The 13,475-nt window shown below is 50.3% G+C and overlaps 2 protein-coding genes across 4 annotated transcripts in view; one reads left to right on the forward strand and one right to left on the reverse strand.

Annotated features, from left to right (window-relative positions):
- Nucleotides 1-189: 189 nt before the first annotated feature.
- Nucleotides 190-3,742, reverse strand: TCTA (T cell leukemia translocation altered). The gene is made up of 3 exons (XM_080672414.1): nt 3,310-3,742; nt 2,907-2,961; nt 190-1,452 (listed from the first exon to the last, which is right to left on the reverse strand). Exons 1-3 carry the CDS (start codon nt 3,530-3,532, stop codon nt 1,410-1,412), a joined length of 321 nt encoding a protein of 106 aa, XP_080528540.1. The 5' UTR covers nt 3,533-3,742; the 3' UTR covers nt 190-1,409.
- A 137-nt stretch (nt 3,743-3,879) lies between these two features.
- Nucleotides 3,880-13,475, forward strand: part of RHOA (ras homolog family member A) — a 32,656-nt gene continuing 23,060 nt past the window's right edge. Inside the window, exons 1-2 of one of the 3 annotated variants that reach the window (XM_080672415.1) lie at nt 3,880-4,132; nt 8,107-8,187. The gene's annotated coding sequence lies outside the window, so the exon portion shown is untranslated. The remainder of the gene's footprint in view (nt 4,133-8,106; nt 8,188-13,475) is intronic. The other 2 variants (XM_080672417.1, XM_080672416.1) reach the window with 2 other exon arrangements.

Below are 13,475 nucleotides of genomic sequence, written 5' to 3' on the forward strand. Positions count from 1 at the left end.
GGTCTAGAAGAACTAACGGGATAGTGCCCGTGTTGGGCAACCCGCACTGCTTGAGGGAGCTGGCATCAACCCCCCAACTTTGCAAGTCATTACATTCTGGGTGCTGAGGGGCAACTGCCCTGGGGTATTCTCTCCCGTTTCCCCTGTGCATGCATGCCCGTGTCCTGTCTGAATAACCACACAACCGATACACTTCCATGTTTAATGAGCCACATGCTCAGTTGAGCCTCGAGTGGAACGTGAGGCCCCGACTGTGTGCGTGGTGGTGTCAGTGGGTCACCTGGGGCTGCCAACCATCACCGTGCGGCCGAGGTGTCTCTGCAGTAAGCACCCAGGCGGGAGCTCGGCGCCCTATGCAGACGTCTAGGCACGGCTGCCAGGTGGCAATGTGACACCGACGGAGGGGGCAGGCAGATGGACCGGAGGGAGACAGGTCTAGGCCACACTGCCTTCGGGAACTGGCCTTTGCCACCCATCCCTTTGGCAGGCCCCTGGCCTATTTGGGAAGTGGCAGGCCTGCCTCGCCTGTGGCTCTGCCCTCTTAAAAGTTCTTGGGGGCTGAGATGGCGCTCTTAGGATGAAGCTCCTGTGGTGCCAGGTCAAGACGGGAAGTGATGAGGCTGCGGGTGGGGCTGCCTGTGCTAACTGCCTAGGATCCCTCAGAGGGGCAGGGGACAGAGCCACCACCCCGGGGCACTTAGCACTTAAGGGTTGGGGGTGGGAAGTCACGCTGGGGCTCAGCCTCTTTCAGGCACCCAGCTTCCCTCCACGGATTGAGAGGAATATGAGTATGATGCTCAGGGTAAGAGTTTCCATAGCCTGCCTCACACCTGGAGCGCTCGGGATGGGACCGGAAGGTGGGTGTCTGGTGCCTCCATGTCTGGATGGTGCCAGCGGGCCCTGCCTTACTTATACTTGAGTGGCCAATTAAGTACCCATAGGGTATAAGGCTGTGTCCAGGCCAAGACTCCTGGATCCCTGCCAACACAGCAAAACCAAATTCAGAAAACCGAGAGCTTAAGTGAAAACAGACTTCCCTCACAAATCCCAGGGCTAGTCAACCTCAGGCTTCCTGAGGGACAAATCCCTGTGGGTCACCCCCAGGGGGATGGGAAGGGGGACAGGAAATGGACTGCTGGCCTTCCTCACCCAGAGGCTCCCACACGGACCCCGAGAGGGCGGCAGGTCTTCTCTGCTTAAGGCACCAGATCAGGGGAGAGGCCCAGTGCCTGGGGCTGCTGGAGGAAATGCCAGGGCAGTGGGGGCCCAACTCCACAAGCACTGGGGTACGCCCTATCCCCCAACCCTGACCCCCCTGCAGTCATCCCTGGGGTCTGGGCAGCAGTAGAGCCCAGTGTGGGAGCCAGCAGACCCGGTGATGTCCCTGGAGACCCCTCTGCTGCCTCCCCTCATTCTCTGTGGGTTTTGAGAGGTTCGTTTGCTGCTGTTTCCCTAAAGGTGATGGAGAGAAGAGAGAGGGTTATTTGGAGGGCAGCACACCAGTCCCTGAGGTTGGTTTTCTCCTGCTCCTTCTGGGCTGAGTGGAGCTCGGTAAAGCCGAGCTTCAACCCAAAGCTCTGCTGAGCTCCCACAGCCCACACTTGGCCCCCACCTTCCCCCGACAGATTCATTCTCCCTCCTGGTCCCCACCGCAGGGTGGCACCGCCATCCTTCCCCATCTGCCCAAGAAAGAACTGGCAGTGCAGCTCTCCTAACTGACCCCTTGCCCTCTCTAATTGGACCCCTTAATGTACTTGCCACAAAGCAGGCAGATAAAAAAGCAAATCAGATTAGCCATGGCCCGATCGTGACTCAGTCCTTCAAAGCTCCCAAAAGTCTAGGCCAGGGGTGGGGACCCTTTCTCCTGCCAAGGGCCATGTGGATATATATATATTTTTTAATATACTTTTATTGATTTCAGAGAGGAAGGGAGAGGGAGAGATAGATAGAAACATCAATGAGGAGAGAGAATCATTGATGGGCTTGCCTCCTGCACAGCCCCTACTGGGGATCGAGCCCACAACCTGGGCATGTGCCCTTGACCGGAATCGAACTTGGGACCCTTCAGTTCACAGGCTGATGCTCTATCCACTGAGCCAAACCAGCTAGGGCGCCATGTGGATATTTATAACACTTTTCACAGGCCAACAAAATGATCAACTTAAAAATTAGCCTGCTATGTTTGGTCAAACACTTAATGAACTCACCCTAATGCCTTGGCAGGCCCAGACATTCCCCACCCCTGGCCAGGGCTTGGCGGGTCCCTCCCGGCCTTCATGTTTGAGCTCCAGCATCACAGCCTTGTCTATTCCTCCAATATGTCACCTTGCCTCTGGGCCTGTTCTAGCCATTGTCTTTGCCTGGTACACTTCAGCGCTCCCCAGCCTTTGCCCTCAGCTGAAGTGTCTCTCTTAATAGAAACCTCTAACCACCTTCACCCCTGCACTGCTCTCCTCCCGCCCCAAATCTCTGGCCCCCCCTGTAAGCAGGGCCTGGGTTAACCTTGTTCTCTGGTCCCCGCCAGGTGGTAGGAGCCCAGAGATTAGCGGAAAGAATGCCCCGATGAATGAGCTCATGGTCACAGAGGAGCAGGTTGATCCTGATGAGGCCAGGCAGTGCACGAAGGACAGAGGCCCGGCCTTTCCAGCGGAGGGGCTTGCAGGGGAGTGCAGTCCAAGGCACTTGCCATTTCATCTCTGAAATCGTGAATGACACGGTCCGCCCCGCAGGGTGCTGAACAGCAAACTGACTCCTGAAACCTGAACTCTACTTGCTGATCCTGGAGCTTCCGCCAAGGCCACTAAGCTGGAGGACGCCTACCCTGAGAACTGCCCTCCCCAGCCCCCAGCACAGGCGGTCCCTCTGCCTGCAGAGCACGAGGTTGAGATGGGAACAGATTTACTCACCACGAAGGGAAATGCGTGGAGCCATCGGGTGTGGATCCGTTCTGGCCGCCCAGACCTGGGGGCAGGAACACATCCAGAGCTGCAGCGGCCGAGGTGGGGGTCTGAGCAGGCCTCAGCCCAGGCAGGTTAGAGGCTAGTGGTGTTTGGTGGAGAGTCTGGTGGGGGCCCTAAGGGACTAGTGTATTGTCTGGTGAGGGTTCAAAAGAAGAGTTATAATGGGATGGGTGGACTACTGGCGTTTCTTGCGTGAAATGGTATGTTGGCATGGGTCAGAAGAGAGCGTTAAGTTGCGATACGGTTCTTAGGGGACCAATGGTAGTCTAAGGGGGTTCTGGGGAGCCCAACGGTACATCCCGCTGGGTGGGAGGGCGGCCAGTGCACGGAGGTTGGTGGGGGGCCTTACCTGGGCGATGGTACAGCCCAGTCACCGTGCTCCCGTAGAACCCCCACGCCAGCTGGATGCACAGGAGACTTAGCACCAACCACAGCAACAGCAGCTTGAAGAGGGTCACACGCATGTCCTGCGCCTCCCACTCCCGCAGGAACTCGCTGCCCAGGGCGCCCAGAGCGCCCAGCGCCGTGGCCGGCAGAGCCTGCAAGGACTGCCCAGACCAGGACTCCGCCATGACGGACCCGCGCCCCACCCGGAGGGCTGTCACCTTAGCCCCCACTGCGCAGGCGTCTGGTCTTCCGGGGCCAAGCCCGTTGGGCGCACGCGTAAACCGAGGCAGAACGAGCCCAACTCGCCTGCGCGCAGAGTTGGCAGTTTGGGAGGAGTAGCAGGACCGCGCACGCGCACCAAGCACCGCCCCGCTCACTTAAAGGACTGGTGACTCGGGGAGCACAAAATAGCAACCAGGTCTTTTATAGCCCCCGAGTTCCCGTGATGCCTCACGCGGCTGCCATGATTGGTCAAGCACCCGGCTTGGAGGGCGGGGACGCTCTCCCGAGCAATCGTGGCTTGGCTGGGAGCGCGCGCGCGTGCGCGGGGCCACGACCGAGGCCAGGCCGAGCCCGCCGGGCACGCGGGGGCGCGCACGTCGCTCCCCGCCCGCCCTGCGCCGCCCGCCCTCGCTCGCTCGCGCTCCCCGCCCGCCGCCCGCCGTCCTCCGTCGGTTCTCTCGTTAGTCCGCCGCCTCCTTAGCCGCCCGCCCTAGTCTCCGAGCTTGGGACACGCGGACCGGCGTCGTCGGCGCAGAGAGGCCGGAGTCGGAGCGTCTCCCGAGGTGAGTGAGAGGGTTTCCTCCGAGCGCCGCGGCGCCCCGGGCCCGCCCGCCCCGCACTCTTCCGGCCGCCCGCCCGGCCGCGGCCGCGCCCCACCTGCTGCTCCAAGCTGGCCGCCCCGGCCCCTGACCCGGACTCCGGGCCCTTTTCCCCGAAGCGGCGGCTCCGCCCGCCCAGTTCCCGGAAGCGCGCCGGCGGCCTCCCGCGCCCCTTCCCCCGCCCGGCCGGGCCTGGCGGAGCCCAGCCGCCCGCCCGCCCGCCGCGGTCCCGGGCGCTTCCCCTCTCTCGGCCCGCAGGGCGGGGGCCCCGAGCTGGGCTGAGCAGCCGGCCGCTGCCCAGCGCGCGTGGCTGTTGGAGTTGAAATGGGAAGGAAACTCTTTACAACTCCATTTTGTCTCTTACATTTAACGTGAAACACGAATCACCGGTTTATATTGGGTGAAGTCCAGTTATGTTTTAGGTAGGTTTTTTTTTTTGTTTTTAATGCAGTATTTTTAGAGGTTGTGTAAGCACAAGACAGTATTGAAATCTTAGGACTTAGGATTCTTCAGTACTGCAAAGAAGGGAATTACCCATTAAAGCCATTTTTCACGATTTCAGTAATTTAAACTCTGCCTGATCGAAATAGTATTAATTTGCAACTTTGCTTCGTCTCAGTTACTGCCTTGACTGGGCATCCCCTGAGCATCTGTCCTGAGTCACCAGCGGGACCCAGTGGCAGGTCGTCTTCAGACAGGAGCACTGTTTGCTCGCAGATGGACCCGGTCGGGATCACGTTGAGGAGGTGGTGGGGGGAAACTGGCATTCCTCTAACCTCGGAGTTGGTTCCACTTGTGTTTTTTCAGTGGTCCTGATTAAATTTTTTTTTTAACATTTTTATTTATTGACTTTTAGAGAGAGAGAGAGGGAGAGACATTGATTTGTTCCACTTAATCCATCTATTCTTTCATCGTTTGGTGTATGTTCCCTGACGGGGGATCAAGCCCGAAACCTTGGCTGTCTGGCCGCACTGGCCAGGGCCTGATGTAAAACTTGAACCTCTGTTGGTGACGGGTTTGCTGCTTTTGTGTGTAAGGCAGCCTTTTGAAGTAACTTGCAAGTGTGTAAATCAGGTTATATTCCTCCCTGCCAGATCTGAATGGGGCGGGCGGGGCGGGGGGGGGGGCAATACTTAAAAAGAAAAATTTCTTCCATGTTGTAGAGGGTGAGAAATTTTCAACCACTTAGCAAGTGCTGCGCACCCGGCTGTGTAACGTGTGTGCACAATTGCATGATTGTCCCTTTAGACATGGCTGACTCGGTAGAGGTGTTGGTCTGAGTATGTGACACAAGTGGCCTTGTTCAGACTGAATGTACAGGACTCGCTCTTAATTGCAAAGGATAACTTACCTTAGTTGTAAAGGATAACTTCTCCGAGGATCGCGCTTGGTAAGTTGTCTGGAGAGGAGTTCCATCCACTGTTGTAGGGCAGGGGTGGCTCTTGGGGACGTAAACTCTATCAGATGGAACTTGCTTTGAGTCACAATCTAATCCTAGATTTACAGCTTCTGTTCTCATAAAAAATCTGCGGGGGGGGGGGGCGGGAAAGAAGAGAGTAAGAATGCGACTTTTTTCGTAGATCCAGAATTTGGGACCGGAAGGAGTCTTGAGGATTCATAGCCCAGCCCCATTTGCAGATGAGGAAATTAGGTTTCAAAGGCTTAAGTAAATTTCTTAAGTCATGTCTAGTCAGGTACAGGCCACAACTATTTTCCTGTGAGGGCTTCTCTGGGTGCTCCCCAACAGCTTGCTTAGAATCAGCTAAGGCTCGGGACTTACCAGCTTATTCCAGCATTCTCTCCGTTTGTATATTGCTGATTTTACACATGTTGGAAAAATCTGAAAATTTCGTTTTCCAAACAAATGCCAGTTCTCTAAGGCGCTCTCCTCTCTGTAACGGGTGATCCTGTAGCAGCTGATGGAAATAGGTAAATGAATGTGTACCCGGTCCCTGCCTAGTCCTGGCTTGAGGCTTTGGGTCTGTTGAAGGACCAGCTTCCACAGGGAGTCCCAGACTTCCCTGCTCCAAATGCTACATAATTTTTAATTTTTATGTCAGGCTAAGATGTTATCGGGCAACTTTGTGCTCGTTTGATTACTGATTTTGAGATGGAATGGGGAGAAACTACATACATCATGTAAATAGTTCCTTGTGTGTGTGGTGGTGGCTTTGTTGGAGTATTTTCAGTCCTGATTCCTTTTTTGTCAGGTAACTTCTTTTAAAAGCTTTTCCTGGTCCTGTGGGGTTGTGAGTGACTAGGAGGGTGAAAACAGGTAGATCTTCAGGTGTTTCCTGTCTGTGGGGTGGAGTCCAAGCAGTGACAGGAGGAGGAAGTGGTTGCTGCTTTGGGTCTTATTTGTCCCAAAGCTGTGAGGTTTATGGTAGCTCTGTCAGAAGAAAGTCACATTTCAGCTTGTAAGAGAACCAATTTGGGCTGGCTGTGCTTCTATAGACAGCACCTTGGGCTTAATCGCATCATGGCTACTGGTGATAATGATAAATGGCACATACTTGCTGGGTTTGAATCACATACTTGTAGTTTTAAAAGGTCCCTAAGTGTTCCGTCTTCCCGTGCCACTCAGTTTATTCCTTTAAGCACCTAGCCAGTGGAACTCCGTCTGCCTGTCCCTGCACATTAATGTAACTACACTTTAAACTTGTGTTGATGTGTCTTACTATACTCTGGAGTATTTTGGGGACATGCTCACTGTTAAGTACTCGTGGGATTAACCCATGAAAATTTCCAAAACAGTTTAAAGTTATTAATTACCATAAAATTCTTATTTGAAGTGTTTCTATTTCAAGGGATTTATTTTTAATCTGTGGGGCTGTAGTAATAAGTGACAGCCTTGTATGCTCAGAATTATGGTAGTCATGTGACTGAAAATCGGATAGGCGTTGAAGCTGCTCATTTTGGGTGTTGGTCTGAATTTATCGGTGCTTCAGAAGGTTCTGAAGACATATTTATAGCTGATAGTCATCAAAGTATGAGAGATGCACTCTGAAATTGCATCCACTTTGCAGTTTATACCAAACTATGCGTGATTATTTTAGAGAGGGTTGGGAAAGTAAGTATATTTAATAAGCATATTTATCATAGTATCTTAATATTCAAGTGACGGGAAAGAGGAGAACGTAAGTAGTCAGTGAAATAGGTTTGGAATAAAGAGAAAAGTGAGAGATAAAATGAAATTAGAAAGATGCAGGGTCCAGATCATGTGCAGCTTTTAGAACATGGGAAGTTCTTCAGGTTTGTTCTGAGATGAGAATTAGATTTTTTTCTTTTAGCAGGGGAATGTTACGAGCTGATATTAAACAAGTAAGTGGCTAGAATTGTTCATTGAGGGTAGGGGTAGATCTGACTTTAGTAAGCTAACACTAATAATTTTTGACAAAAATAGCAAAGATTTCCTGTTTTTATTTATTTCCTTGACCTATTTTTTTTAAGCCATTGACTTTCCTGACAGTTGGACTTTGGCCTGTGATTTCTCTGTAATGCCTGTATGAAAAAGGAAATACAGTTTGATAAAGCCAGTCATTAAAGTGTTTCTGGTAGTCCAGCTGGTAGGGATGTAGGTGTTCACTGTTAAATTCTTTTAACTTTGCTGTGTGTTTGAAAATTTTTATAGTAAAAAAGTTGGAAAATTAATTTTCATGGGATTTATCTGCTTTTGATACTTGTTTTAAAAGGGCAACATTCATTTATAATGTCCAGAAAATAAGGTTGTTTGTGTACATTATGCTAAGTGAAGGATGCCAAGACTTGTATAAATGTGATACATTTTTATGGTGTGTCCATTAAAAATTAAATTTTGCACTTTTTTCCTCTTGAATTCTAAATTACTTCGCAGAACTTAGGGCAAGCCCATTTACATATTGTATTTTTTCTTGTGAAATGAATAGACATAACTCCTGATTTTTTAAATGTTTTTATAGTGCCTTTCGTCTGAGAAGTTCAAGGCACTTTGTAGAGCCTCTGCCACAGGCCGCGCGTGGGTCTTGCAGCACATTTGAAAGGTATGTGGATAGAAGCCTTTTCTTTCCTTCTCCTGTGCCCGTGGAATAGAGCTGACTACAGTGTCCTGTGTGTCAATGTAAATTCTGGGAGAAGGTGGTGGATCACTGCAGTGACGTCCTTCTCCACCAGTCTCAGAGCTTTATCCTCTCCCACAACTCCTCTTCGTGGTCTTAGCTTCCACCTCTCCCTGAGGTAGTCCTCTCACTTCCGTTTTCTCTAAGAAACGTTTCTTCCTTAGATGAAGATCCATTTCCTGACCTCTTTCTTAATCTGTAAGGAGATGGACTCAGCATATTACACACACACTTCTCTTACTGTGGACCACTCCTCTCATCCTTCTCGTTTTCACGTCTAAGGTTTTTTGTTGTTGTTGTTTTTGTTAATCCTCACCCGAGGATATTTTTCCCATTGCTTTTCAGGGAGAGTAGAGTGGGCGGGGGGGGGAGGGGAGAGAAACATCAGTGTGAGCGAGACATTAGGGTGGGGATCAAACCTGTATCCTTGGCACACCCCTCAACCTTTGGTGCGCGGGCTGACGCTCTAACCACTGTGCGTGCACACTGGCCAGGGCTCATGTTTAAGTTTTCATTTTCTGGATTGCGTAGTTTGGTCATCTTACAGTTGATCGCAGCCTGTGCTGTGGGTACATCTAATTAGCAATACAAAATGAACCGGTTAGAGAATGAGAAACAGGACAGTCCTCACCAGGAGAGTCAGCAGTAGCAGTGTCCTGGCTTGTAAGGGAGCAATGCTAACAGCAGGTATAACAGCCCATCTAGCAGCTGTTCCAGATATCTTAAACTGATTACCGGTAAGGGAAATAGGGTTTTAATTTAATGGACACCGTAATGAATGTCCTGGTCTGGTACCATTTGGACCACCTTTTCTTGTTTTCCTTGGATTCGAGGGCTCTCTGTGTGGGAAAATTTCCTAAGGTGATTCTCATTTGATGAGATGGGCTGTACGACCGGGAAGGCATATGATGGCAGTGGATTTGGTTGGCTTTGAACTCTTCGGTATGTGAGGAATGGCCAAGCTAGTTTGTACTTTTTTCATCATTTACTCATTTAACAAGTAGTTACTACAGAATAGCTACTATGCCAGGCACATGTGCCCTGACCGGGAGTCGAAGCTGTGATGTTTTGGTGCATGGGTCAATGCTCAACCATTGAGCCACACCAGCTGAGCTGATTTGGTAGTTATGTTTGTTGTATGCAAATTATACCTTTAATAAAGGCGAATAATGAAAACAAAACACACACACAAAACTTTAGAGTTTTGTGTTTAGAGTTCTTTGTGAAAAAGTTCTTTTTCGGATGAAGTCTCTTGTTTAACTTTTCCAGTTATTGAGAAAGATGCTCTCTTTATCTTTTGAAGGTCTTAAGTTCAGAAAAGAAAGGCAATAGAATATCTTAGGTAAGATCATGGACTCTGAAGAGAGGCTGACAGTTAAGTGCTAGTTCATACACTTGATAGCTTATGACTGGATAGTAATGTGACCCAATGTAACTCAGTTTCCTCTTCTGTAGAATGGGTGATAATGGAGTGCTATGAGGGATCACAGATCTTGGGGGTTGGGGGTTGGGGGAGGTGGAAGAGGGCAAAGAGGCGAAAAAGGAAATGGTTACACATCTTTAATATAATCCTTTCTAATAAAAGAGTAATATGCAAATTAACCATCACTGCTACACCCACCAGCCAATCAGGCGTGGGTATGCAAATTAACCCAACCAAGATGGCTGCAGCCATGGAGCGAGCAGGAGGCTTGGGTTTCCCCGGCGATGGAGGAAGCCAAGCTTTCCGCACACCCTGGCCAGCCGGGCCTCCAATCAAGGCTACAAAGTTTCAATTATAGAAGATACATAAATCCCAACAGAAATGGCTGTGGCCATGGAGCGAGCAGGAGGCTTGGCTCTGCTCAAGGCTACAAAGTTTTAATTATAGAAAATAAATAAATCCCAGATACCAGGGCCTCCGCTTGGGTCGCCAGGGGGAGTGGCCGGCCTGCAAACCACCACAGGCCCCTTGCCCAGGCCGTCCCAGGCCCCAAGGGAACCCCTACCCTGATCCAGGACACCCTTCAGGGAAAGCCAGCTGGCCCCCACCCGTGCACCAGGCCTCTATCCTATCTAATAAAAGAGTAATATGCAAATTGACCATCACTCCAACACATAAGATGGCTGCCCCCATGTGGACACAAGATGGCCAGCAGGGGAGGGCAGTTTGGAGGGACCAGGCCTGCAAGGGAGGGCAGTTGTGGGCGATCAGGCCAGCAGGGGAGGGCAGTTAGGGGTGACCAGGCCTGCAGGGGAGGGCAGTTAGGGGCAAACAAGCTGGCAGGGGAGTGGTTAGGGGGTGATCACGCTGGCAGGCAGAAGCGGTTAGGGGCAATCAGGAAGGCAGGCAGGCGAGCAGTTGGGAGCCTACTAGGATCGGGCCTAAACGGGCAGTCGGACATCCCTCAAGGGGTCCCAGATTGGAGAGGGTGCAGGCTGGACTGAGGGACCCCCTCCCCCCCCGCCCCGTGCACCAATTTTGTGCACCGGGCCTCTAGTCTTTAATATAATTTGGAAGAGGTTTTGTTTGTTTTTGGTGTGGGAGTAGTGTCCTAAGAAGTAAGTCTTGAGGAAATATAACCGAGCTCACCACTGGGTCACTGATGCTTAGGAACAGTGGTTCCCAAACTGTTGGTATCCAGTTCCCAAAACTGGAAACCTTTTGGAAAGTTGGGGGTTTTTAATACGCTTTTATTGATACGAGAGAGTGGGGGGAGGGAGGGAGGGAGGGAGAGAGAGAGAGACATGGATCGGTTGCCTTCCTCACACACCCTGACGGGATTAAACCCGCAACCTGGGTGTGTGCCCTGACTGGGAATCAAACCAGTGACCGTTTGGAGCCTGGGACTACGCTCCAACCACCACACCACAGCACACCGGCCATGGCAGAAGTTGTGTGTGTGTTTGTATTTTTTTTTCATTATTCACCTTTATTAGAGGTATAATTTGCATACAACAAATGTACTCATTTAAATAGTTTGGCAGTTCCTTAATTATTAAACAGAGAACTACCACTTGGCCGGCGCGGCTCCGTGGTTGAGCATCAACCTATGAACCAGGAGGCCATGGTTCAATTCCTGGTCAGGGCACATGCCTGGGTTGCAGGTTCGATCCCTAATGTGGTGTGTGCAGGAGGCAGCCGATGGATGATTCTCTTTCATCATTGATGTTTCTCTCCCTCTTCCTCTCTGAAACCAATTTAAAAATACATATAGAGAGAATTACAATATGACCCAGCAATTCCATTCCTAGATATATACCCAAAATAATTGAAAACAGGTACTTGAACAAACACTTGTACATAAATGTTCAAAGCACTATTCATACCCAAAAGGTGGAAACGATCCAAATATCCATCAACAGGGGGAATAGTATTCAGCCACTTAAAAAAATGGAACGCTGACACAGGCTACGGCATGGACGGACCTTGAAAGTGTTGTGCTAAGTAAAAGAAGCCAGAGGCCAGAGGCCACACACTGTATGATTGCATTTATACGCAGTGTCCAGCATAGGTAAGTCCATAGACACAGAAAGCAAACTGCTGGTTTTGCCAGGTGCTGGGGGCAGGGCGAGTGGGGTGTGGGGGCTGCCTGCTTACTGGGTGTGGAGTTCCTTTTGTGCTGATGGTTTTGGACCTAGGTAGCGTTGGTGTAACATGCCCAACATTGCTAATGCGCTGAGTAGCACTGAAATTGTGTACTGTAAACGGTGAACTTTATATTATGTGAACTTCACCTCCGTTAAAAAACAGAAATTTTAAATAGGTGTTCAGTCCCCACCCTGAAGAGGTTCCGTCTTCTAATCGTGGAGGCTTGAAGAACAGAGATGTTCGTGCAGAATGCATGGTGCCTAGCCGTGCGTTGTCACCGCCGACACACTCCAGCAGGCATTGGGTGCTTCCGTGGGGTCACCTCTGAGTTCGTTCTTGTCTGCCGGGGGCCGTGCAGTGGGGAGTCAGGCTGCACAGGGACATCGTGGTCCTGTGCATCCATGTGAGGTTGACCTTGGGACAGTGGCATTGGAGGTGGCTGATAGGAGACCCAGAAAGTGTGTTCCCCCAGGAGTGTTTCTTGCCCTTCCCCCTCCCAAGGAATTGAAGTCCGGGTGAGTCTCACTTGGCCTTTTATTGGAGGCTTTGTCACTCCTTTGCTTGCCTTTGTGTGCCTTGGGCACACTGCTCCATCTCCAAGGGCCCTTGAGCTGGCATCAACCCTTGGCAACTGCTCGATCAAGATGGCCAAATAAGCCAGGCTCAAGCTCATTATGAACACGACAGATGGTGGTTGGAGCCTTTTTGCCAGAGGTGGCCTGTGTATTTGTAAATAAATGGCTTTATGTTTTCAGTTTAATTTCCCGCTGTCTAATGGGGTTTCCTATGTGGCGGGCACCGTTCTGGGTGTGGGTGAACCTGGAGTTGATAGGATAGGTTTCTGCCCACTGCACTGAAACAGTTTAAATCCCGTGGAACCTCATTTCTCAAACTTAATTCATTCCGGAAGGCTGTTCGAAACCTGAATCATTTTTCCCATCAGAAATAATGTCAATTGAATTAATCCGTTCCAGACCCTCCAATGACTCCCTGTTTTAACTTTCCTTACGTGTCTGTTGTACTGCTTAATCTTTCAATAAACACTTTAAAAGCAAAGAGGACATGAAAGGTAACTGAAAATTTAACAAAAAGGAAATGTACAGTAAGATGAAAATTTAACAATAATTACAAGCAGCAACAAAAGCAATAAAATACGAAAATATTCACAGCACAATAGCCTGAGATTTTAACAGTGGTAAACTGACTCATATTCCCCCATTCTGTCCTTTGTTACCTGAGAGATGCGTGACTGATCATACAGGTAAGGTATCAACATGGAAGGGTTATCAGGTTGAGAAGTGAATTGTTTGAGTTGGGAGACGTTGGAGGAACTTAATAAGGATTTTCTTCTTCTGACTTAGTGAAGAGTATGTTTCCTATTCATTTGCCTGGCCAGTGTGGCTCAGTGGTTGAGCATGGACTTACGAACCAGGAGGTCACGGTTCGATTCCAGGTTGGGGCACATGCCCAGGTTGTGGGCTCAATCCCCAGTAGGGGGTGTGCAGGAGGTAGCTGATCCAGATTCTCATCATGGATGTTTCTCTCTCCCTTCCTCTCTGAAATCAATAAAAAAATATTTTTGAAAATACTTTAGCCCTAGCTGGTTTGGCTCAGTGAATAAAGCAATTGGCCTGTGGACCAA

Source organism: Plecotus auritus, assembly GCF_963455305.1.
Source record: "Plecotus auritus genome assembly, chromosome: 6".
NCBI classification, from domain to species: Eukaryota; Metazoa; Chordata; class Mammalia; order Chiroptera; family Vespertilionidae; genus Plecotus; species Plecotus auritus.